Consider the following 26089-nt stretch of genomic DNA (forward strand, 5'->3'; position numbering starts at 1 on the left):
CAAAGGGCCCTCGAGCAGATCTTCTATACACATGATGAAGAGCAAAAGATTTATAGTTCTTTGATTTCGCATGACGGAATTTCCCGCTAATTTTAGTATTTTGACCAGTCTCTGAACAATCATCTCTCTTGTTCTACATCCTCTGGACTCTGTAAGGTTTCTGTAGCATCACAGTCTCGATGTTTCATGCAGAAAAGGTTCAAATTCTTAGACCCTGCTGTGCTTGTTCGAGTGCTCAGTTATATTTGACTTACTCTCTTTTGCTTATGCATGATGGATATTTCCATATCTTTCCTTATCTTGATAAATCGCTTGTTCGTCTGGATCATGACTGTAAGTAAGATGAAGTATTAACTCAGCCAAAGTACAGAACAAAGATACTCTGATACTGAAGACTCGAGATGCAACCTGTTCTCATTCCCAACTCGACATCTCTTGTACTCTATTTTCTGTATATTAATTGTAAATTAGAAGGTCAAAAGGTTTTGGTCAGTTTCAAGTTCTGGATTTTCTCTTAACGGCTTTCTGAATGAACAGCTCTGTTTGTTATTGTTGTGTTGTGCTTCCAAATCAAATCAAATCAAATCAAATTTATTTGTATAGCCCAATATCACAAATTACACATTTGTCTCAGTGTGCGTTACAGACTGTACAGGTTACGACATCCTCTGTCCTTAGACCCTCGCATCGCACAAGGAAAAACTTCCTAAAAGAAATCCCATAATTAAAGGGGGAAACATGGAAGAAACCTCAGGGAGAGCAACTGAGGAGGGATCCCTCTCCCAGGACGGACAGACGTGCAATAGATGTCGTGTGTACAGGATAAACAACATAGTACAAATACAACATTTGACAGAAATTATGTTGTGTTGGAAAAAAAAATAGAAAGTATGGATGAATCCAGGAAAATGTCAAAAAGGTGTCCAGCAGGACCAGGGCAGCAGGCGCAGGCCACGATTCATAATCCTGACGTAAACTTTATCAGTGGCAACCTGCCACATGAGACACAGACACTCCGGGGATGATACCCCGGATGATGAGCTAGTAACATACATTTACATAAATGCATACAGATAGAGAGGGAGAAGAAGAGAGGGAGGGGAGGAGAGAGGAAGAGAAGGAAGAGAGCAGGGAGGTGTCCCCCGGCAGTCTAAGCCTATAGCAGCATAACCAGGGGCTGATCCAGGGCAAACCTGAGCCAGCCCTAACTATAAGCTTTATCAAAAAGGAAAGTCTTTAGCCTGCTCTTAAATGTGGAGAGGTATGTCTGCCTCCCGAACACAAACTGGAAGCTGGTTCCACTGGAGAGGAGCTTGATAGCTGAAGGCTCTGGCTCCCATTGTACTCTTAGAGACTCTAGGAACCACAAGTAACCCTGCAGTCTGTGAGCACAATGCTCTAGTTGGTTTATAAGGTACTATGAGATCTTTAAGATATGCTGGAGCCTGACGTAGAGAGATTCTTCCAGGTATGTTATCTCTGCAACCACATAGCCTCCTATGATCTAAATACACTTTGTATTATTACACATATACTGATCCAAGACCACAGTTTCTGTTCAGGGTTAATTTCTGTCACATTCTCTTCAAAAGTCCAACATTTTTCACTTATTGCTTTTTGTATAAAGTTGATTACTTGCTTATCTTTACATACTGTAAAACACCTTTTCAGTATTGGTTTGTGAAAAATACTGATGTAATGATTGTTTTTACTGTTTATTACTTCTGTAGGTGTATTTTCCTATTTGACCCACAAGAGAATATCCTTATTCTTTTGATTACCAGTCGCAGCTAATCAAAATATATAATGTTCTGCTTTTTACAATGGGAGAAAATGAATATTGAGCAGAATTAAGTTCAATTTATTGTTGATTCGGCCCTCCAATACAGCTCGGGTTTCTCATGTGGCCACTTGTAAACATTTATTTCCCACCCCTGATGTAGACAGTAATATGTTTTGTTTTTAAAGCAGCCTTTACATTTGGAGAATAATGGGAGAAAACTAGGTGTTGCATCTGTATGTGAAATGGCACCATCAGCCAAAATCATTCAACATGTATTGTATTATTGATCTGGAACCAATAGCAAATCAGTGTTTGTTTTGGGGAGGAGCTGTGCTGGCTCTGTTGAGTGGATGCTGGTGTGTAACTGATGCTGATACCAAAATGCTGCTATTCTGTGCAGTAAGCGTTGCGGTTTGACAAAGGATTGCCGCTCCAGCATCACGACCTCTCGGTGTGACCGATCAGAAAGGTAAAAACTAAAACATTAAAGTCTATTCTTTATTTTATGTTATTAAGTTCATAATGGATGGTATCAGCACATACCTGTGTGATTTTAAGATGTAGAAGGAATCTCTTTCCAGGTGCATTGCAATGATACATAGAGTTGCATATCCACACGCTTTGATATTACATTAATATTTTCTGTAATTTACATTGCTTATCAGAGCTAGGAAAAGCAAATGCATCATGAAATGGAGAAATATGCATCACACACATAATGCCTGGCTCATCCCTGTGTTGACAGAGCATGTGGATAGTTCTGGATGTCTGTTGTGTTAGTGCTGGTGAGCATGTGACCTTGGATGTGCAGTGAACTCAATCAAAAGCTTTAATGCCAGTTTGAACGACAGCCAACAGACTCTACAAACCTCTCTTTCTCTTTGTCTCTCAAAGAAAAGAGAAAATATACCGTGCAAAAACACAAAGACAGCTAAATCTATTTTAATGTGACCTGGCTCAGGTTGTTCCCCCTCGGCCTTCACCTGCCACTCTTTTATTTGTACATGTAGGTGTGTTTCTGCAGATCTCCAGTAATGACGGGCCAGCAGAAGCTTCTCTCACTGTGGGTTGTATTGTTGCTCATGGCAGCTCTCTGCCCAGGTGCTTACAGTAAACGTGGCTTCAAGGGTCGGGGGAAAGATGACGATGACAAAGCGCCTCCCTCCAAGAGCCGAGGCCTCTCCAAGCAGGGCCTGAAGAAGTGGGCGGGAGCAGCAGCGGCAGCCGGGATGCTGGGAGGCACAGGCACCGGGTACGGGCTGGGGCTCTTTGGTAGGTCAAAGCACAAATCTGGGAATCATCACGGCCATAAGACGTCTGACCAAGATCAACGGCTTTACCACAACGAAGGCCAAAGATTTCACAACCAGTCTCGCTGGAGAGCCTTTGTTAAGGCGGCTGCCCCCGCTCCCACGACTAACATCTATCTCACACTTGGACATGTGGTGTCTTTCCTCTTAGCAGCCTGGATAAGAGACATGTAACACAGCTGATCACTGTGAGGCAGTCAAGCATCAAATCAAGTGCAATAAAAGCTCCTTTGAACAAATTATCCTTCCTGTACTGTTATTGTTCTATATAGGGTGCAATATTTTCTCATTCTACGGCATTATTTTACGGGCTAATTCCAGTGTTATTACTGACTAAATATACTTAACTTCGACTCGACTACCATCAAAAAAAACATTAATAGGAAACTCAGACTGCGTATCAATGAGTGACTACATTTAGGAATTTATTTTGATCAATGGATCTATCAATTAATAATTTGGTCTAAAACATTAGAAAAAAGCCTAAAAATACAAGTGAAAACATAATTGACAACATCAAATGTCTTGTACTGTTCAAATCCAAACCCCAAAATATAAAATGTCCTATAATGTAAGAGCAGCCAATTCTCCCTTTTGAGAAGCTGGAACCATCAAATGAGGGAATTGATTATTATATTACATCATTTTAACTGTTCTGCCTAGCGACTGATTGTTGCAGCTATATATATATATATTTTATTTTTTTGTTTGTTTTTTGTTTTCATTCAACTAATCACATTAAATGTATTACTGGTAAATAAAAAGATTTGCCTTAAATAAAAGTGTAAAGTTTTCAAATTCATAGATGTCCCGTGATACTGCAGATGTGCTTGTAGTCAAACTCAATGGTGAAGTTGAACTGTGAGTAACTATACTGTTATTTTATACTATTATTGTACACTTTGAGAACCAGAAGATGTGACAGTGTTTGTGTAATTATATAATTTAGGCAGAAACCCTTATTGTGTAACTGATTTTATTTAACACATAAACATCCATGACAAACTATATTAAATCATATTAGTAACCCAAAGCATTAACAAGTGCAAGTCAAAAGCAGAAGGTTTAGATGTCTGTCCTCCCAATATGAGCTCAATGACGGTTACAGAATATCTCAACCTAAAGAGAACTAAGTGCACTTTACAGATATTCTAGTCTAGATAGTATGAAAATCTCAAATTGTCATTTCAAATTAACTGGAAACATTTAGCCAGAATCAACAATACAGAAACCCTGTGAGTGCAGCATGAAAACAAATAACCCAGAGGTTTAAGCAATAAAAGTGAAATACGAAGGAAGACATAATAATAATGAAGAAGAACAAAATAAAATTACTATACAACAGTGCATATCACTTCCAGATAAACTGTCAACATTTAGACAGCGTTCGCTTCACTTTCTTCGTTACTACACACTAAACATTGTGTGTGCGTGTGTGTGTGTGTGTGTGTGTGTGTGTGTGTGCAGTACTCTGTCAAAATAGCTCAAATTTACACAGTTTTTCTTTAAACTGAACATTTACTTGGGGTAAAACTTCCTTAAAAAGCCTGCAAACTTCATTTCCAGTAGCATTTTTCGAAACACACAGTTACAAAGTGCTTCACAAAACCCAGAGGCAAAGAAGTAATTAAAACAGATAAAAGATAAAGATTTACAGATAAACTTCAGTAATACACAATCTCACAAACCCAGTGGGAGGAAAAGGAGACAAAATGTGTAATTCATTGAGATACAAACACCATGAAGAGCCAGAGGAGGCTAGCGTTTGTGAAAAGGTATCTACAGACCCGCCAACATGTGGCAATGTCTCTAAATCTCACTCTCCAACGACATCACACGACAGGAAGAGATGTGTGATGAGTAAGGTTACAGAAAGCTTAGTTCTAGAGGCCAGAGTTTAGGATTAAAGTATTGAATTGCTGTGGACCTTATCTGTTGAAAACCTCAAATCGAACCTCAGCTTTGCCCAAACTGCATGTAGCACTGCACAGGTTTAAAGCATCAGGTGCAATAGTCAACAAATTGACCTCAAAGAGCTGCAGGCAGGATAGCGACATCACTACACCTCTAATGACGACATTAGCTGCACATCAAAGGACACATGCTCACTGACTGTCAATAGCTATTACATGCAATCCAGGATTTTACAGGCAACAAACAATGCGTGAGTGTTATGTACCTGAGAAGGAGGGGGGCTGGACTTGTTTTGATTTCTGTCATACAAGTGTTTAAATGTGGGATAGTTAAACCATTTGTCCAACGGGACATGGCCTCCAACATTTCCCATCACGGTTACATGATGTCTCCCAGTGTGGTGATCATGAGGGAAATGTGTCTTGATTTGCAAACAAACAAGTGTTTTATGAGAATAACAATGCAGAGCCAATCATCACCACAGATCATCATGCTGAGCAAACCAATCACGTGGTGGACTGAAGGCATGTATGCGTTCCTTTCTCATGTATAACGTATCTTCTTTTCTTCCAGTGGTCCTTAGAAAAAACAGCTGAAGATCAACTTTCCGTTTGTTCCCATTTTCGAACTACATTATTTGGAAGTGATAACTACACCTGCACTGTGCTTAAGACATTATCTTAGACAAGGTTACACATTCTTTTATATTTGATTAAATCAGATTTCCCCTTTGATTAAACATATTTAACCAATTACACAATCAGTCTGTTGAATTGTCCAGAACAGATGAAAAGGCTGTATGAATGATGGAATGATGTTAGTTGTATATTTTTGTACATATTTTAAAGCCTTAATGTCATATTCCTATTTTACACAGTAGCAGACAAACTGTCACAATAAATGGTCACTAAAACTGAACTAAAGCACGCTGAATCTGTTTTATATGCATTCAGTGCGTAGTAAAAAAGTGCAAAATAACAGAGATGCTAAACTGATTCCTAAAATAATTAACAGAAAGTAATAGTGCAGCTTGTACGACACACAGCTGTTGATCTCTAAAATGTAACTGCCTGCTGCCTCTTAAAACTGACTCCATTACTTAGTATATACACATTGATAATAGAAGATTGACTAAATATGACCCGGAGAGGTTGCTATGGAGATAATATACATTAGTAGTATGTGGACGTGCAGATATAACGGAGGAAGTAGAAATCCATTTGGGGAATGGTAAAAGGAGCACTACTTGTTCTCACTGGAGAAGGAGCATGCTGGAAAGAAGCATCAGGAGGGAGGTGATAAGTTGAATCACCCCGTAGCTCAGAGGGCTGCTGCGACTTGGCTGGAGTTGCTGCTCAGCTTTTCGTTGCTGCAGAAAGCGCTCAGAGTATATCATGAACTCCTCAACACAGCGCCGGGACTTCACCTGCTCAATTAGGGATGGGTATCCAATCTCCTCGATGCCAACGGTGTCATGATCATCTTCACTCTTAGGCGTGACCCCTTGATCTTTGAGAAGGTCAGTCCTATTCATGCAGCGCTCCATGAACTTGTCGTAAGTCTCCGCCCGCGGAGGAGGCTTGTAGACATAATCACGGCCATAGTCCTTTTCATCTGTGGACTGGGTGCCATAACGGCGGTACATGTAGCTGTTGTAGTATTGCTCTTCTTCAGGGTTGCGGAAATTGAAGTGTGGTCGTGGGAAGCGCCCTAATCCATATCCAACGGCCATCCCAGCCACAGCACCAACGCCTGCCGCCAACATGGCTTTTTTGGCAAAACCTGAAGACTGGGGCTGGTAGCCCATACCCTGCACAGAACGAGAGAAAGGAGACCCCCCTCCCATCCCATGACCACCCCCATATCCTCCACCCCCATATCCTCCACCATAGCCTCCACCAAAGCGGGGACTCATGATCTTATTATTTGGGTTCCAGTTGGTGTAACCGCCAGCTGCTCCACCGGGGTAACCACCCCCTGGATACGCAGGAGGCTGACCCCACCCCTGTCCTGTATTTCCCCCTCTGACTGGGTAGCCTCCTGCACCTGGGTAGCCTCCTGCACCTGGGTACTGGTTAGGATATCCTCCTGGGTTGCCAGCTCTGCCTGGATATTGGTTGGGGTAGGCACCTCCTGCTGGTGGATGTTGATTTGGATAATTCCCTCTCCCTGGGTTTTGGTTAGGATACCCCCCAGCGGCTGGATATCCAGGTGCAGGGTTCTGGTTTGGATAACCTCCAGGATTGGCTCTACCAGGATACTGGTTTGGGTTACTACCGACTCCTGGATTATTTGGTGGGTTTTGTCTAGGAACTCCTCCTGGATTAGTCTTGCCTGGATAACTTCCACCACCAGGATATGGATTGCTGTTTCTATTGGGACTCTGTGGCTGTCGGGGGTAACTTCCTGGCTGAGAGGATGGTTTCGACTGTGTCCCACCTTTGTTGCTGGAAGACGATGAGGTTTTCTTGCTGCTGCTGCTTCCTCGTTTAGCCCATGTTGATTCAGTGTTCAGGAGAAACACAAAAAGAAGGGACACAAGAGCCACCTCACACAACCTCCCCATTATAGACCTAATGAGAAAAATGTTTCATGGTAATGATCATAAAAACAATTAAGCATTATAAAAACAAACATTTATTTCCCTGTTTTTAGGATGACATGCAAAATAGCCTTGTGCTACCTATTAATTAAAATAAAAAGCAAGAATGGATTATTATATTGGCTAACCATTTATATTCTTAAAACAAGATAGTCTTAATCAATCGAAAGAAAATCGTAATTAAATGTCAAAGATATTCAAGCGTTAGCATTATTATCCCATCATTTGGTTAATCTAAAAAGAAAAAGTCCTAAATAAATTAAATCACTATGCCAGCCATAACCAATACGACAAAACGATATCCTGTTGATATTTTTAAAAACAGTGAGCACACATCATTGCATCATTATCAACCTGCCCATCAGCTTGAACATGACCACACACGCTACTTCACACTACAATGTTATTTTCTCGCGTCGAGTCTAAACCACCAGACTTACATTATTATATATAGCATCATCACAGAGTATCCTATAACTGAATTATTTCTTACCGTGAACAAACGATTTGTCTGTTACTTCGTTGGTAATGCGTTGTTGTCCTCTCTCGCTCACTCCCTGATCTGTTATGTGCTCTGGCCCTGGGTGGCTTCGTCTAGCTGGGGTGCGCTCGTTTTAATGTACAGCATGTGCCTGTATGGAATAGAGGTGGGAACAGTTTGCGGTGACGTCGATGCGATAATCATAATGAAGCCAAAAACCACCAATACTAATAAAAACGTCATATTTTCATATTTTGTGTTTTACTTTTAAAAGCCTATTAAATTATTATACCATTTCCCCCCCCCCCTCTTCATTAAACCGCAAATTATAATTTACAAGGCAGGTTGAACACAGTATTAAAATCCTTATGTGACTGACATGGTGTCTGAGTATAAATAAACTATAGGCCTAATATCTAAAAATAAAACAATACAAAATACAAAAATAATTCAATTGCATAAATTGTAAATAATGAAAATAAAAGGTAGTAAATCCTTTTATGTACCGCACAATAACTTGTTTATGTGGGGAAATAATGTTGTGTGGTCTGTTTTGATAAGACTGATAGGGATGGGGACAGTTGCAACAATGCAACAGTAATATTAACACAAATGTGCCATATTATAGATAGGCGTGACGGTGCCAATGGCTCGGCCCAGCGTCCATCCGTTACGTCCAGATACATAAAACAAGTGCATCTCTGAAGCCTGCGCAGTAACTGCGGGTCCGTTGGTCTGCTCTGTGATTGGCTGATGTCGATGAGTCATGACGTCAATGTTGTAAACGGTCAAACACCCGTATGTACTCGCAGCTTTCTCCGGTATACACAGCGGAAACATGTCGGTAAGGAGAGAACCCAGCGGAGGAACTGCGTCCATGAAATGTACACCTGAGACATAAACTGCCCGGGTGGACGTTGGCTTTTAGTAGAGTTAGCAACTGCGAGGGTTACGTTACTATTTCACGGAAGCGGACCAGTCGCGAGCGAATGGACGGATAAAGAGAGACAGCCGGGGATTGAAAAGAAGAAGTAGCCGAGCAGGCAGGCGGCCGGGGCCGGGTAGAGAGAGAGAGACGACAGCGTGTTGTGCTCAAAACAAGACGTGCTTGCTGCTTGCTAGGGGATGTTATCCGTACTGTCTTATGGCAGACTGGTAGCCAGGGCTGTCCTGGGCGGACTGTCTCAGACGGACAGTCGGGACTACAGCCTGATCTCCGCCAGCTGTGGCTTCGGTAAAGACTTTCGTAAGGGGATCCTGAAGAAAGGGATGTGCTACGGAGATGATGCCTGCTTCATTGCGCAGAACAAGAACGCAGATGTTTTAGGTAAGGCATGAAACACACACACACTCACACTAATTGGGTTGCAGATGCATGTTAGACACCCTCTTTGCTCAGGTGACCTTCAATGTGCAACGTGCACCGACCCCTCAAATTAAAACATAATTGTTCCCACACCCTCAAAAATCAGAGCCATAACTCCCCCCCCCCCCCCCCCCCCCCCCCCCACCATTGTCACTGTTCTATTAGCTTACGCTTAATTCAACACGGGACAATACTTATAGAAGATCAATGCAGCTGCAGGTGTGTCTCTTTATGATCAAACTGCGCCTAAGTGCCGTTAGCGGGTAGTTTTGAAGTGAAACCCCGGATGACCTTTCACCTAGATGGGCTCTAATAGGAGAATACAAAGCGGTGATGCAAGATAACAAACGCATCAAATTAGGAGACATAGATAAGCTTCATTACAAGTGTCATGACTGGAAAAAAGGCTTTATTGCAACATCTTAGACTTAACACCACAATGTCTTGCAAAGGTCAGAATGGATGAGCATGGAGGCAGCCATATTGCTATTAGCATCAGTAGCCTGCTAGCATTTAGCTGAGTGTAATTGCTTTGTCCTCACCGCCCAGAGAGGGTAAACACAGCGAATACTTGACTAACCACGTGGCTTTGTCGACACCTACACGGTGTGTGTTTAGTGTGTAATGTTTAGGCTGGCGATGTGAAGTACAATCAGCCATCTCTTAGGAAACAAACCCCCACCAGGGCTAGCTTGGTAGTAAAATGTGTAGTAAACTCCTCTGAAGTGGACTGGGGGTGGGGATCATCATGACAGATGCTGATCCTCTTCTTTCAGCAGTGCAAAGGAGATTTTCGTTTTGCTTATTTGAGGGGATTTCCACCTGCATACTAATAGAAAATGAAACTAAAGTAACAGCATGGAAACAATACCATAAAAACCATAAGATATTGTTGCTAAATGTTGGATGAGTGAACAGTGAATTAGAGGAGAAGCATGCTCATGTGATCACAGAGTGATGTACATAGACATGCTATCACTGCGATATACTATACAAATGTGCTTTGAAGATGAATATGCACTTTTTCCTTGTTCTACAGCTGACCTTTTGGAAATCTATTTTTAAAAAGTAAACAAGGATTCGTTTAGATGTTGGGTGATGCAGCGCTGCATTTCAGTCGAGGACTGTTTGCTCTTGCCACTTTCTCTTTTGCGTTTGATTAATCTCCAAAAGTTTTTAAATGGAGTTATTCCCCACAACAGCTGTGTGTGTGTGTGTGTCTGGTTTGGATGATGATGTCGCCTTCTACAGGCAAAGAAACGAACTGCTGCTGCAGTCATAATATTAGAACGACATGTGGTGCTTCACAACAATGAAAGTGTGGGTCCTAGTACAATTAACAATTAGAGCTGGGCAGTCCAAAGTCTTCTCTCCCGATATAGGTAATTTCACGATGTGTGTTTTCTTGTAATTCAATAAATAAATGGTCAATATGATATAACTACACGGTAGGGCTTATTTTGATATAGTCCTGTGTGAATTAAACGCATAACAAATAAAAAGTACTCCGTATTTTATTAAGAACTTTAGTGCAACATGAAACTTTCAAATGAAATCATAGAGACAAAAATAAATATGTCCAGCTATACACTGACTGTGTTTACATGCATGCACACAAATACAGAGTAATCAGATTAAGACAAATTTCAGTTAGTATGATTGTATTAAAACGTTATTCCCCTTTATCCATCAGGTGTTGCAGATGGCGTAGGTGGATGGCGTGACTACGGTGTCGACCCGTCTCAGTTCTCCGCCACATTAATGAGAACCTGTGAGCGACTGGTGAAGGAGGGACGCTTCACTCCCAGTAACCCAGTGGGTATCCTGACGTCCGGCTACTTTGAGCTGCTACAGAACAAAGTTCCCCTGCTAGGTGAGTACACACGGACACAAAACCACATACAGATGATACACTTTGGTACACATACAGTCAGTGGGGGAGCGAGTCATGCTTCCCATGTGACCAGCCACACTCGGACAAATGCATAACAAAGCTGCAGGATGAGTCAGAATATTAGTGGTGGCCTTCCTCAGCAAGGCGCATAACCTATTACGAGTTATGCCATCTAAATTGTATGTCAAATTACTTTTTCCAACCTGGGAGAAAAGTGCATGAAAGGATGAAGCAATAAATGAACAAAACAGAAAACAAATGTTTGAGCACAGAACTTCAGCTTCACCCAGTGTTATTTTTGTGTGAGGGCTGTTGGTTATCGTTGAGGCTGAGACCCGCAGTGATGCATGTGAGGTAACTAACTAACTTTTAATTAACTTGTTATGTTATGTTCACTTGGAATTTGAGACTCGGTGTCCTTGGCCCAAACGGCTTTCATTTTACGCAGGGTAAACATTCTGTCTCCATAGCTGAGTTTAAAAGGTCAAGAATCCAACGGTAACTGACACTGCAGGCGGGCCAGTAACCGTGCACATGTCAAACATGTGACCAAGATTTACAGCCAGCACGTACACTAAATGTTAACCTCCGTCCCCCTTGTCACGATGTTTGTTAAATGGTCTTTTATTTTGGGAAGCTGTTCCAGGGAGTGTGCATGACCTTCCCTACTCAAGGTTACTTGGACTGTTGGCACCTAAAGCCGCAGTCACTGGGTGTCTGGGACAGGCACCGTCCATGACCCTTTGTTTTGTCATAATAATCTCTCAACTGTGGACGCATGAAATTCACGGGGAAGATGCACACAAAGGCAGTGATGTTCTGGTGGAGGAGCATTCGATCTCACTTCTGTTCTGCCTGTCTGGAATGGATTTGTTTGCTTTTTTTACAACTGACATCAGTGTCTTTTTCACTGGTTAACCCTCATATATGCATTCCTAATTTTATTGTTGCTTTCCTCTCCTCTGTTTTCAGGGAGCAGCACAGCCTGTATCGTGGTTCTGGATCGACGGAATCACCGGCTACACATGTGTAACCTCGGAGACTCAGGTTTTCTCGTGGTTCGGGGAGGAGAGGTGGTACATCGCTCAGATGAGCAACAGCACTACTTTAACACGCCCTTCCAGCTATCCATCGCTCCTCCTGGAGCTGAAGGAGTGGTGCTCAGTGACAGGTCAGTAGCTCAGTGTTAGATGCATCCTTGTGATTTAAAGAATATACTTCAGGAGTGTTGCTGAGCTACTTCCTGGTTCAGCTTTGAACCTCTGCATGTGCCGTAGTTTCGAGAGCATGTCATTTTGCAAAGCAAATGCTTAAAACACAGACATGTTCACTTTAATATTTGCTTCCAAACAATTCATACTTAGATAACTGAGTCAAATTGGATATTTTTTTTAAGCATCCAGCATTCTCTCATGTGGACAGCAAACATAGTTGCAGTAGGAACTTTCAGACAGTGTTTGCAGAATAAACGAGACCTGCTTTGGCATCACACTCCTGGCAAAACTAGGCTACGCCTCCACACAGTCACCTTAACTTCTGGATCATGTCTTCTTATATCACCCGCATGGAAAATCCCGTCATACCCTTTTTATAGTTTATTGTTTTGGGTTACGTTTCATTTGATTTTAAAGGTGAAGGTTTAGAGTCGTCTCAAGGTCCTGTTTTTGAATTCTTTATTTCCCCCACTGGTTTAATCCTGTTCTTCAGGTATGAAATAAAGTTTAAGATTTACATTTATTGCTCTATGGTGTGCCACCTTAAAATGTAACCCTTCAAGACGAAGCTCGAACATAAGGTTAAAGGCTCTCAGTAAATACACTTCAGTCTTCGATATGGCACCAGCAGAGCCGGGACATCTGCAAGGAAACACCGGGCAGGCTGGTTCTGAGTCAGCGGTGAGATTAAATGTCCACATTGCGTCCAGCGCCTAAGTTTTCAGAGTGACTTCTGTCCTACTTCTTTCCATATTGGAAACTGATGAAAGGAGCTCAGGTGCCACATGCTCCTGTTACCCTTGTGACTGATCTTTCCATGCCCAACTTGTTCCCTCTAGTCCAGAAGCAGCTGACAGCTCCTCCTTTGACGTGCAGCTCGGTGACATCATCCTGACGGCAACCGATGGTCTTTTTGACAACATGCCAGACTACATGATTCTTCAAGAGCTCAAAAAACTCAAGGTGTCACTTCCTGAAGATCAGTTTATTCAAGCTTTCTCACATACTGCATCTAGTTGTAAGTGAACATATGTGCAGACATATTTTATGACTTTCGAATGTAATGGTTTTTACTTTTGACCATTTCAGACTAGCAACTATGACAGCGTCCTGCAGACTGCACAGAGTATTGCAAAGCAAGCTCACGACCTTGCCTACGACCCCAATTATATGTCTCCTTTTGCACAGTTTGCCTGTGACAATGGCCTGAATGTGAGAGGTAAGTTGCACTGGGCTTCAGACGCTGCTTTAAACGGTACATGTAACTCAGGCGTTATTAAAAGATGTTAAACCTAAATGGCCTTTTTCCTTATCGAAGGACAATTGTCATCACTATCGCTTGTCAATTTTAACTGCAACTCCTTACTGCAAGTTTGGTTTGATAGTACACATATTTGAAATGGATATATTATTATAAAATATATTAAATACCATATAATTGTTATATTTTATTTATTTCAAATAAATAAGGAAATAGAATATTTTTTCTATCCTTATAATGTGTGTTGATATTTTACATTTAGTGTTATTTTTTAGCTGCATTCACACTTTGGCTCACCTTGTCTAGACAAAAGCTAAATAAAAACAGAGCAATGTCATCACGCTCACAGCATGCAGTGTCAGTGAGTTTAAAATAGCCTTGCACTTAAACTAATTCCAGACATACTCTGCATGATCTGGTGAGAACTGTTCCTCACACTCTTGTCTTGTTCCGCAGGAGGGAAGCCAGATGATATCACGGTGCTGCTGTCCGTTGTGGCTGAATATACAGACTGAAAGTGTGTCTGAGAGTGTGTGCACGCTTCTCTGGGGCTGATCCTCCCTTCCCGTCTGCCTGAGTCTTCCACCTGTAGCCCTCCCAAAAAATGCACTGCATCCTGTGGGCTGACAGGGGAGGGGGCCCACAAACACGACGCACACTCCTCGCTGCGGGGCCGGTGTTCACCTGTGTACATTTGTGTTTTTTCTTCCTCTTGTTTTTGGTGTTTGAATGGTTGAGAGGAAGCAGGCAGCTAGGACATTTTCATGTTGATCATGATGCCGGAGGAGTTGAGTACGACGGGCTGAGGGATGCCTTTTTAGGGGATGTGACTGGGAGACGGTCCAGTTTGGTTCGACTGAGGGCTTTTAAACCTGGTAGACCTTGTGTATACAAAGCGATATCATAAACGGTGTAAGCCACAGTTTGGAATTCTTGGGAGAGAAGTGATAGAGTTGACTAGCTGTCTCTGTTGTTCCAGTTGATAATCTGTTCCTTGTTGTAAATGTGTTTTGAACAAAGCATAAATATGGAGTGAGGAAGCTGATGTTGGGAATAGATGAGTGTTATTAAAGAATGGGATTTGAGAGTTTTTGGTGTCATGGGTATTTGAACAATAGAAAGGTAAACTAGTAATTGCTCAGATCAAGGAAACCTGTAAAGGGAAACCATAACACTTGTTTGAGCTTACATGTGAAGGTTGATCAGTTTGTATCACTTGGTTCGGGAATCTCTCTGCACACATCCTGATAAGTTGTAAATATTTTTGTGTTTTTAAGGCTTCGTTCTGGCCTTTCTCTTATATTTCGTTACTGTTGTGGATGATGTACACATGGTTCATAAATATATATTCTTGTATAGATGGTAATCTTGAAGTGAGCTTTATCAATCCCACACTTCCACTCGCTGAATTGAACAAGAAGATCTTTGCTGAGATTGATTGCTGCAACAGTCGTGTGGTAGGAGGGATGTGAGATGTGTGAGTGTGGTATACATGTGAGATGTCATTATTGGCATGTGCGGTGTATTTAATGTTAATATTTCTTTTCTCGCAAAGATAAAGCTAGCATCTGGGAATGCTTACAATTGCAATGATAGGTCAGGTATGAGTTTAAAGGAAAAAGATGTATTTTTTTAACGCTAGTTTTTCAAGTTAGTTTGGAGTGGCTGCTGATATGAAATATGTTGTGGATGACAGATTCAGCTATCTTAACAAGAATCGGGTGTTTGTGTGTCAAATTTGTTTTATTTCTCAGTTCCTTATTTCCTTTTTACATTTGTTCGCTGCTTCTTTTATGTAACCGTTGTCTGTATATAACGTGACATGACTTCTATGGTCACCATGATTGTAGCGAGTGTGTAAATGTGTGTGCTGCATCAAATTGCATAAGTCAAATGCATTGATGGTACTGTTCTGCTCATGATAGTCTGTCCCTTTTTGTCCAACAGCTCACCCAAGTGGATTTGACAATATCTTTACAGTTTAAAAGCGGGTGCCACCAAAGACGCATTTTCTTTGTGTATGTCATACACAACGCTTTGTTGATACAAACATCGTACGGCAATACTGTAAATTCCTTGTGCTCTGAATCTTGTGTGATGGCCAGATAAAAATGTTTGTTCTATGCCTAAAGTTGTTTTATCAGGGCATAAACTGTATTATAATCTTGGTTTAAGTTATATGTGACTGGTTGCAACAAAGGTTAAGACAAGTTTATGAAACCAAAGAAGGAAAGCCATATATAAACACGTGATTATGGCACTGCTCTGTAGGCCCTGCTGTAAAGATAACATGGTGTTTCTTCCTCACTCATAAAGGACACAATTATTATTAGAATATTATCTGCCCTACTGTCAGCATTGTTCTTTCTGCATGGTTTCTTTCTCAGCTATTGGCACCATTTTACAAAGTTAACTCACACAGTTGTCTGTTTTTGTATTGTTGGTTTATAAATGGTGTGTAAAGGTTCTGAACTTGTATTTACTTCAAAGATAGCCCTATATTTGACAGAGAGATGTAACCCATATGCAGAAGGTGGTGGTGGGGAGATAGGTAACGGTGCTGTGAGCTCACAGTACGAGTGTGAGCACAGTTTCAGCCTTAACAAATAGCTAGACCTGCAATCAAGAGGCCTTTCCTGTCATTGCAAGCTTGTCTCGTCTCCGTCATGTTGCCCAGTGTTTGATGTAAATGAAAGTTTTCCCCCGGTCTTTCTCTCCTGTGAAGTTGTTCTCAAAGGTGCTTCTGCAGTCTGTATGGTATGATTGTTCTCTTTTTAGCAAGCGATGTTTGTGTGTATGAAAGATACACCTATGTGTAAAGTGTAACAATGCAGGTCTAATTTATGTAAATATGTTTTAAATATGTACAATATTTAAATAAAGAATCTAGTATTTATACTAAATTCCCTTGAGTACTTTTCATGTTTCATCTTCAGAAACAGATGTACTTCTCACAAAGGATGCATTCAAACTCGCAAAGTGATTGACAGCTTTAATAAAGCAGATTATGTTACAGTTGACTTAAATTACTAAAATTAATCAATTTACCATGTTTTCTATGATTACTATGATGGCTACTCCACTAATGGTGAAATATTGAAGCAGGTACTTCATACAGTATGTGCATATAAACATTTTGTAGTCATATATGCCTGACATTAGAAAAGAACATAAAAATAAATGAAGAGATGGGTGTGAAGTACATTTACTCAAGTACCTGTACTTTACTTAAGTATTTCAATGTCCTGCTATTAGCAGTATGAAGAAATATTTCACGTGATCTTTTAATATCATTTGCAATATTACTTTTGAATATCATCTAATATTGCTTTTAATATAATTTCCAATATTACGTTATATCCTGCACAATATTACTTTTCTGTTTTAGTTTTTATCTTACTTTTCTTGTGTTTCTAGGCACTAATGTTAGTATTACTTCTTTTAAACTTTATAGTGATTATTCTATGTTTTTTTATTCCTATGTTGTTGTAATTTTGGAGCAATGTCTGGCACAAGAATTTCTCTCGGGATCAATTAAGTTCTATCTTATCTTATCTTATTAGCCCACACACATAATATTGCAATGTCCTGCTGAAGTATTTGGAAGTATATATATATATGAGGTATATATATATATATGAGGTATATATATATATATGAGGTATATATATATATGAGGTGTATATATATATATATATATATATATATATATATATATATATATATATGAAAGTAAATATAAGTATATATTAAAGGTTAATTTCTTCTTCTTTACTTATATTAAAATGAACTTTAAAAAATACATGAGTGATAGTATTCTGTACATAGCTACTTGTAAATGTAACTCATTAAACATAGTTATTTTTCTAGAGAGAAACTACTGAACTATTTATTTTTAGTATCTTTTACCTGAATATGTGATGTTAAGCAGTAGATGGCAGTGTAGAGTAATAGGAAGCCATGGATGTTGTGTTTACTAATCTGCTCCAGTTTCTCTTCCTGCACCCGCCAGCTAACCTACATTCCTGCTGACAGCAGAGATTCTAATAGGTGTGTGTCAGCTGACAGTTGTGTGATGCTAGCATGTTAGCTTCGGAGTTAGTAAGAAGATACTGCAGTAATTCAGCGTCTATCGAATAGATGCGTTTCTCTTTAATTGTACGAATCTTTTTTTTTTGTTCGTTTGAACGGGGGGGTTGATCGTGTGACCAAAGCGACGAGGTTTATGATCATGAAATGAACTACTTAACGCTAAGTGGCTTTTTATAGCACTTAGCGAGCTAGCAGCCAGGAAGCTAATCTTCCTAGCAACCATAGCTAGCTGTGGCAGCAGGTTAGCTAACCAACGGGCGTCTACATGGAGAGCTTTAAAGTGTTAGCTAAACTTTCAAGATTGGTGAGCTATGTAAACACACTGTCGACTTCCTGTTGAGGTAAATGTTGAATAAATGGCAAAAATTGAGCAGGGCAATGGACTTGGCTTGCGAGGCAGCACAGAGAAGCTGACAGATAATGGGAAAGGCAGCTCGTATGGATCTGATCCAGAGGTAAAGGGTGGTGTCCTCGGGGAGAAACAGGTGGACAAGTACGGATTCACAGGAGGAGCCCAGCAGCACTCCGGGGAGTCGTAAGTGGAGCTTCATGATGCTAAAGTTTTACTACACTGAAGTGTTCGTCAATGTCTCTACATACATTTTATATTGTATTTAACTGAAGATTATTGAAGCCCATATTCGCCAGTAAAAGAAAAAAATAAGATCAAAAACTGAAAAGAACAGATCCTGTAAGTCATTGATTATAATGACACATTTTCTCGAAATAATGACTCAATATCTCAAAATAATAAGAAACTTTTAAGTCATTATTTGAAGAAATTCTTATTATTTTGAGATGCTAAATCAATATTTTGAGAAAGTTGCTCATTATGTTAGGATACTAAGTCTTTTGCTGTAATTGATTGATAGCTGCTGTAATTTGGAACAAATCTTCTTTATGGAAGAAGGAAAACAAATAATTGATCATTCAAGTCAATAGTTCGCCAAATGCCCTCATTTATAGCTGACTTAATTTTAACCTGGACCCTTCAAAGAGAAGTTATGTCGACTCGTGACCCCTTGGCTTTGTCATAGGTTAGATAAAAAATAAACATGATGTATTTTACTTTCCAATTTCTGCCTTTTAGACCAATAAGTTCATTGGGGGATCTTCTAGAGATTTGTGATTGACAACTTGTTGACTTTCTTTAGCTCTTCTATGCAAAACCATGTCAGTCGGCTCTTTTTATATTTGTTTATGTAAATGTCTTTGCCAGAACGACCAGGCATGTGTTTGGTAGATCTGGATGGGAAAGTGTGCACGTAACAATATGACCGCTCTATCTTCGATAGGACTGCAGTGAAGTCAGATATTGGTGTAAGTTTTGTGTAGGAGGTTGTAGGAACTGAACTAGGGGAAAGTTCTCCGACCGCTTCCTGTTTTCCTTGTACTTTACTGCCGATGGCAAGTGTTCCACGGTTTTGTCTGAGGTTAGGTTTCCTGTGTGGACAAGGAAGAGATGAACCACTGTCCCGCCCACTAGTACAGGGAAGTGACACCGTACAGTATAGGCATTGTCCATTTGTATGAAAATAATTTGTTTGCTTTTACCAATGACGTTGTCTCATATCTGCATAGTGCTAAAGAAATCCCAACTGAGGTGCTGAGGCAGCGGGAGGCCAAATGGCTGGAGATGCTCAACAGCTGGGACAAGTGGATGGCCAAAAAACACAAGAAGGTCTGCTTCATAAACTTTAAATTTAATCTGACTTCACTTTCTTCTTTCTTTGTAATGATAATTTGCACTTTGCAAGAGTTTATTGCAATATGCACTTGGCTGTTATGGAACATGAACAAAACTGAGCTGGAAAACTTGTAATCATTTCATCATCATGCCAGTCATTTTGCTTTGATGATCAGCTGCGCACATCATGTTGTAGTCTGTGTCCCTTTCTCCTGTTCTTCATGTATCTTGCCTTGTGCAGGCTCTTGAGTAACTGCATGTGTTGACTGACAGGTGAAAGAGCGCTGTCAGAAGGGGATCCCTCCGTCCCTGCGCGGCCGAGCCTGGCTCTACCTCACTGGGGGCAAAGTAAGAAGGGAGCAAAACCAAAGAAAATTCCAGGTCAGTCATATATATATATATATATATATATATATATATATATATATATATATATATATATATATATATATATATATATATATATATATATATATATATATAGTATAAAAAATCATAGGCACTGAAAGTACTGATGAGTGTTTGGCAAAAAAATGGGTGCAAAATGAACGTTTTCTTAATGCGTATACTTGTCATTCAAGTGTCAAGTTTATACATCACTGACGACTAGAAAGTGTCAAAATATTACACAAACTTCTGGAAAGAAGCAGCACTATCTCAAGGCTTATAACTTATAACACTAAAGCTTTAAGTTCCAGAATTGCCTGTATTATAAAATTGGTATTAAAAAGAGGACGGTGGTATAATGTTGCGATGGCTGACAAATTGATGTTGTGTTTTTAGGAACTGGACAGTCAGCCAGGAGATCCTAAATGGATAGATATTATTGAGAGGGATCTTCATCGACAGTTCCCCTTCCATGAAATGTTTGAAGCGAGAGGAGGTCACGGGTAAGCAGTGCCTTCTATAAAGGCCTGTCATGATGCCCTTTGCTGTGTTAATGTGGCTGGATGTAGTTTCTGAATATCATTTATATGTGTTCATACATTCAGGCAGCAAGACCTGTTCCGCGTGTTGAAGGCTTATACTCTGCATCGGCCTGAAGAGGGTTATTGTCAGGCTCAGGCTCCCATCGCTGCTGTTCTCCTGATGCATATGCCAGCCGAGGTGAACACACACACACACCAAAGATTCAACCTTTCCAAAAACATTTTCTCTAATCTGAAATAATACATTGTTGATACTTCCCTAATGATAGGGTTAAGAGGAACGATGGGGCAGAGAGTGAAAGAAATTCACTGCATAATGTTAAATGTTGTTCACTTCTCTGAAAGTGCTTCACTTGAATATTAATAGTCATATTTGTTTATCATTTTACTATAATAAACGCTTACCCTTGTTTCCTTTCTTTGTCCTAGGATGCATTCTGGGTTCTTGTTCAGATTTGTGAGAAATACCTTCCTGGATACTACAGTTCAGGGCTGGTAAGAGTCCAGACTGACACACTGACGCGTCACTTTTGAAAAGAGCACATTAATATCAGAAGAAGAACTTGAGGCCGAGTACAAGCTGTAAAAGGGTTACACATTAACAGTGCATGCCAATCATTAGCCGAACCCTATAGATATTGCTATGAGGAATCTTTTGTCTATTGTAAGCAAAAGTACACTCGCATAATTGTACATCCAAGAACACAGAGTTTCTAAAGACTGCACGTCTGCCACTTTATAGGACTGAATCCTGGCATTTATTTATATATTTTCATAGATTACACTTCCCAAGATATATTGCCTGTGCAGAAGATTCTGCCTCAGTATTTAAGCGCAGGGCTTAAAGTTCTTCAGCACTAGACCTGCTAACCCTATACTTTGTGTTAATAAAAACCTTCTGTCAATACATGCAATATGTGGCTGGTGGTGGTGATAGATTTCTCAGGCCAGCGTGTCTCCAGCTTGACACTGTTATGCTAACGACCTCATAACATGAGGTGCTGAACAGGCTACAAGGACGAAATACTCAAGACAATCAGATTATGAAAAAAGAAAGACGTCTGTCCTCTCTCCACTGACTGCTGTTTCACGATGTCTCCACAGGAGGCGATCCAGCTGGACGGGGAGATCCTGTACGCTCTGCTGCGGGGGGTGTCTCCTGTGGCCCACCGTCACCTGAAGAAGCACAAGCTGGAGCCCATTCTGTACATGACCGAGTGGTTCATGTGCGCCTTCTCTCGGACTCTGCCGTGGTCCTCGGTGCTGCGTGTCTGGGACATGTTCCTTTGTGAGGGTGAGACACTACATATAAAATATTCTCTGATACATCATTATACATTGCATGAAGAAACAGATCAAAGTGGTTTCCTGACATCACAAGTCACCTTTACAGAGATTATGTCACGAATGAATGTTTATTATGTGTTTCAATGGCTATAATTAGAAGTGAAAAATATAACTTTTAGCTCATAACTAGCAGCTTTATTTGATGTGGTAAAATTAGCAGTGTTAAATTTTCCTTCAGGCCCTGCCATGTGCTTATTATCCGTCTTCTGTAATCATACCTGCAAAACACCAGGTATGCGTGCTCGCCCTTTTTAAAGTAGATGCCAATGTAAATTACATGAAGCCTACCTTACTTTTAGTTTGGGGTAAGGAACATGAGACTATATATGAAATAGTTCACTACACTGCAGGATTGTTGCACTCAATCCCAGTGGCAACACCACAGTTATCCATCTAAATATCCACTCAGCAGTAATGTGCAGCTCTCTGATGATCAGTCTATTCAAATATAAGTGTTGACTACTGCCCTTGCTGCATGTTTCTTGATAAACTCGGGCTCCAACTTACAATTATTAGTTTTATCGATTAATCGTTTGGTCTATAAGATGTCAGAAAGTCCAAAGTGAAGTCTTTTAAATGTCTTGTTTGTGATATTGGGATATATAAATGAAATTGACTTGACTTGTTGCCTTGTGTGTTGCTGTTCTCAGGAGTAAAGATCCTTTTTCGAGTTGGCCTGGTTCTCCTGAAATGCACGTTGGGATCCCAAGAGAAACTCAAGGCCTCTCAAGGTCTCTACGAAACAATGGAGCTGCTGCGAGCTATACAGCCGCAGTACATACAAGAAGGCTTCCTGGTGCACGAGGTACAGTTCTACTCTGTCATGGTTATAGCCTCTGTTATCCATTTTATTGTTTTTGACTTACGGCACACTCGTGTCTTCCTCTTTGACTTTGCCCTCCTGTGGTTGAGGTAACAGCGATATAAAAAGATTACTCGCACACTCTTTGTGTTTCAGGTTATTGAGTTAGTGGTGTCTGAGAAAGAAATTGAGAAGGAACACCATGCTCAGCTGCGGCGCTGGAAGGAGACTCACGGTGATCTACGTTGCAAGTCCCCACCCAGGATGCACGGCGCTAAGGCCATCATGACTGCCGAGCCGCCCAGTCGACAGGACCTGAGACAGAGGCCCACCATCATCGTGCAGTCTCCCCTGGCTTCCAAGACGGACGGGGAGACAGGAAAAGACGCCAAGAAAAGGGAAAAGACTAAAGGGGGAAAACAGAAGATCACAATGCTACCGCCAGTGGAGACTGTTAATCCTTACCTTCATCCCAGTGACCCCTCGCCTCCCCTCAAACACATGACTGTACAAGGGTCCAAAGAGAGTCTAAGCAGCGCCGAGCATGACACTTACCTGTAGCGGGGTAAGTGTCAGCAGTTTACTAACATGAATCATTCCTCGCAGCCTTTACTAACATACTAACGCTCACAGAATGACAAAAGTAGTCGTGACTGTGACAGATTTTTTTGTAAAATGGCTATTTTTACAATCAAGAAAAAAGTAATTATATTTTCAAAGCTGGCTGGAATGCCATCGCTCAGACTACTCAGTCACTGTTCACTGACGCATCAGCACGGGTCGCGGGTGTCTGCAAGCGAGGTCACACCATCAGACTCGCGGATCCCATGCTGCAGGTTTTCGCCTGTGCACATCCAACATTTTCAAACTACTCTGATGGGTGGAGAAAGTAGAGAACTTTGAGAATGTCTATTTGCCGCAAAGACAAACCCACACGGACTGTAAAATATCAAATGTTTGCTCGTCACGAGTCCGCGTCAGCTCATGTCCATGCGACCGTCTGTGTGGAAAGCATAAAAGAGCTGAAATACTCAACACATTTTCAGTGTCAAATCATTTATACAGGTTTCTATTTACTCCACTTTTAACTAAGTGGAACTCAGAAATGTGTAATTGCAGGGAGCAACAATAGAGGGCAACTATTATGCCATGGGGTTTTGGAGCTATTTCAGCTATATAGTGCTGCAGGGATGGCGTATGTTTGTAGGCCAACCTGGGTGTTAGCATCGCCCTGGTTCCCTCGACAGAAAGCCATTTTGGGATATTTTTAATTGGATTTTGGATGGATTTCTGATGCTACACCTTTTGTTCAGCAAGATAATCTTCACAAGATCATAACTTTTAGGATTTTTGAAGCGTAAGTGCAATCTCCAGATGTAAAAAGTTAACAAACTAACAACTAACACACTACACCACTAAGTAGATGAAATTCTGTGCGCGATGACGTCTCATGTCCCCGACAACCTCTGTAGTCTTATTTAGCTTTAAAATTCCTGAGTGAGTCTATTTACTAACGTATTTTATGTCCTAGAGCAAAACGGGAACATCTTTAAAGCTTGTGTGAACCACAGACTTTATTTAGACCAAAAACCCATTGACTTCGAAACGAGGGAACCGGAAGAGCGAAAGTGCTGACTCATTCCTGCCCCGCTCTATTAAGTTCATATGAATGAACATGTGGGACATACAGTAAACTCAGTAACTCACTGTTAACAGCTACTGCTGTTATTTACTTCCTTACATTTACCTCTTAGTTTCTTTCCTTTATTATAAATGAAGTCTGATTTTGTCTTAATTGATGAGGTCTTTTCTAGCGCACTTTGCCTTTTATAGTCTTCCTCTTCGCCAGTAGTTAGTCATAACGTTGCCAACACAGAGATTCGTATTTACCCTGCTTTGCTAGACTCGCACTAATTTGCACAGTCGTTAGACTGTTCATGCCGCATCCAGGAGTTTGTCTTTGCTGTTGTTGAACACTTGAGGGCGTCCTGAGCTCATTTACAGCCGCAGGGACCAGCAGCCGTCTCTGCGAGAGCAGAAGCTGACACGATGAAGGAAGAAGTGTGCAGGGACATTTTGTGCCACGAAGCCAAAGATTTTTGAATACATACTTTTTAAGATATATTTTGTCCAAGCAGTTTATTCAATCATATTGTGATACAGTATTTGGGAGAGGATCCTGTTTATATTTATGTCGTGAATGAGATTTGGTAAAATTGTTAATCAAAGCTTCTTTTTTTACAATCATGTTTAAAGTTTTGTGAGTAATTTAGACTTAAATGTATCTGATGTTCCTATAAAGACATTTTTTGTATCTCTGCAACCTCCGAATCTAACCTCCAATACAAACGCTTAATATGCTCCCCCCCCCCCCCCCCCCCCCCCATATTTATTTTTCTTTGTTTTACATGTTAAACCAGGAAATCCCACTGAAATGTGCAGCAATACCTGGTGTTATGTTTGATGACAAAACTGCTTTGAATAAGTATAAGAAATACAAAAACTGATGATGAAGTACAAGTAATGTACAATTATAATAACAATAAACTCCAAGTCCAGGAAAGGCATTTATTAGCAGTTGGATGTGTAACTGTATAGATGTTGTGGGTATATGTTCATTTTAAGTATATACAACGGGTTTAGGTAGCACTGTGACGCATTTACATAATTAGATTTTTAAAATGTTCTAATCTGTAGCAAGAACATAAATGACATTTAACCAACGTGCAGCTCAGAGGTTGAGTTTCTCCCCGGAGCGTTCTATACTGTCATGTAGATGGTGCCACTGAGCTTCATCCAGGGATGCAAATGAAGGATACAAGATATACAGGATGTGGTTTGGCATCTAAAAACTTTGTTGATTTTTTTTTTTTAAATATTTTGAATGTAGAGAAGCTGCTTATTACTAATCATTGCAACTATTATGATTTAAAGAGAATGTTGTTTAAGCCTGGGGCTTGTAAATGTGCAACTTATCCTGCTGCGGACTTTATTTCTGATCTGTCTGATACCAAATTACATTTAAATCAATAAAATAAAATAAAATCAAACTTCAGATCTGTTTTTCTCTTTAATTCTGACATCAAATCCCTTTTTCTTTTGCTTGCATTTAATATGAAACAAAGAAAATGAGACAAGAGAAGAAGTGCCACAGACTGCACTGAACAAGCAGGATTTCAATACACCCTGTGTTATCATTCAGCGCCCTCACCCCCCCCCCCCCCCCCTCCCCCTCTGCCTCCCTCACCCACGCTGCAGCACACTTCCTTGGACACCTGTTTCTCCGGCTCTTTCAGCTCTTTGAGGAATTTGCATCTCAAACAGAGTGAATTCCCACAGCACCGTCCCAAAGCGCCTCACCCAGCCATTTGCCTTTGGTCTCTGAATGAAGTCTTCTGCGTGTATAC

At 40.6% G+C, this 26089-nt stretch overlaps 3 protein-coding genes across 5 annotated transcripts; 2 read left to right on the plus strand and 1 right to left on the minus strand.

Annotated features, from left to right (window-relative positions):
* Nucleotides 1–4052: 4052 nt before the first annotated feature.
* On the minus strand, nt 4053–8234 carry LOC115016383 (major prion protein-like). The gene is made up of 2 exons (XM_029444081.1): nt 8103–8234; nt 4053–7580 (listed from the first exon to the last, which is right to left on the minus strand). Exon 2 carries the CDS (start codon nt 7571–7573, stop codon nt 6260–6262), a length of 1314 nt encoding a protein of 437 aa, XP_029299941.1. The 5' UTR covers nt 7574–7580; nt 8103–8234; the 3' UTR covers nt 4053–6259.
* Nucleotides 8235–8863: 629 nt separating this feature from the next.
* LOC115016384 (protein phosphatase PTC7 homolog) lies at nt 8864–16728 on the plus strand. 2 transcript variants are annotated; one of them, XM_029444082.1, is made up of 6 exons: nt 8869–9417; nt 11150–11329; nt 12323–12521; nt 13404–13527; nt 13654–13783; nt 14282–16728. In XM_029444082.1, exons 1-6 carry the CDS (start codon nt 9216–9218, stop codon nt 14338–14340), a joined length of 894 nt encoding a protein of 297 aa, XP_029299942.1. In that variant the 5' UTR covers nt 8869–9215; the 3' UTR covers nt 14341–16728. The 2 variants fall into 2 exon arrangements, with proteins under 2 accessions (XP_029299943.1, XP_029299942.1); XM_029444083.1 differs by lacking the exon at nt 14282–16728 and having other exon boundaries at nt 8864–9417; nt 13404–13582; nt 13654–13784.
* A 905-nt stretch (nt 16729–17633) lies between these two features.
* Nucleotides 17634–25737, plus strand: LOC115016640 (TBC1 domain family member 10A-like). Of its 2 annotated transcripts, none has more exons than XM_029444556.1 (9): nt 17634–17875; nt 19499–19598; nt 19878–19985; nt 20388–20494; nt 20597–20711; nt 20963–21028; nt 21638–21827; nt 22531–22685; nt 22839–25737. In XM_029444556.1, the coding sequence occupies exons 1-9, from the start codon at nt 17790–17792 to the stop codon at nt 23241–23243; spliced, it is 1332 nt and encodes a 443-aa protein (XP_029300416.1). In that variant the 5' UTR covers nt 17634–17789; the 3' UTR covers nt 23244–25737. The 2 variants fall into 2 exon arrangements, with proteins under 2 accessions (XP_029300416.1, XP_029300415.1); XM_029444555.1 differs by lacking the exon at nt 17634–17875 and adding an exon at nt 18274–18452.
* Nucleotides 25738–26089: the final 352 nt, after the last annotated feature.

Source organism: Cottoperca gobio, chromosome 12 (genome assembly GCF_900634415.1).
Source record: "Cottoperca gobio chromosome 12, fCotGob3.1, whole genome shotgun sequence".
NCBI classification, from domain to species: Eukaryota; Metazoa; Chordata; class Actinopteri; order Perciformes; family Bovichtidae; genus Cottoperca; species Cottoperca gobio.

Excerpts from the sequence above, each read along its gene's own strand:
- LOC115016640 (XM_029444555.1), top strand. The coding sequence starts at position 18,274 with ATGGCAAAAATTGAGCAGGGCAATGGACTTGGCTTGCGAGGCAGCACA. Across the intron at positions 20,712-20,962 it reads TGATGCATATGCCAGCCGAG|GATGCATTCTGGGTTCTTGT; the intron begins GTGAACACACAC and ends TCTTTGTCCTAG. Across the intron at positions 21,029-21,637 it reads GATACTACAGTTCAGGGCTG|GAGGCGATCCAGCTGGACGG; the intron begins GTAAGAGTCCAG and ends ATGTCTCCACAG.
- LOC115016384 (XM_029444082.1), top strand. The coding sequence starts at position 9,216 with ATGTTATCCGTACTGTCTTATGGCAGACTGGTAGCCAGGGCTGTCCTG. Across the intron at positions 9,418-11,149 it reads CAAGAACGCAGATGTTTTAG|GTGTTGCAGATGGCGTAGGT; the intron begins GTAAGGCATGAA and ends TTTATCCATCAG. Across the intron at positions 13,784-14,281 it reads CAATGGCCTGAATGTGAGAG|GAGGGAAGCCAGATGATATC; the intron begins GTAAGTTGCACT and ends CTTGTTCCGCAG.
- LOC115016383 (XM_029444081.1), bottom strand. The coding sequence starts at position 7,573 with ATGGGGAGGTTGTGTGAGGTGGCTCTTGTGTCCCTTCTTTTTGTGTTT.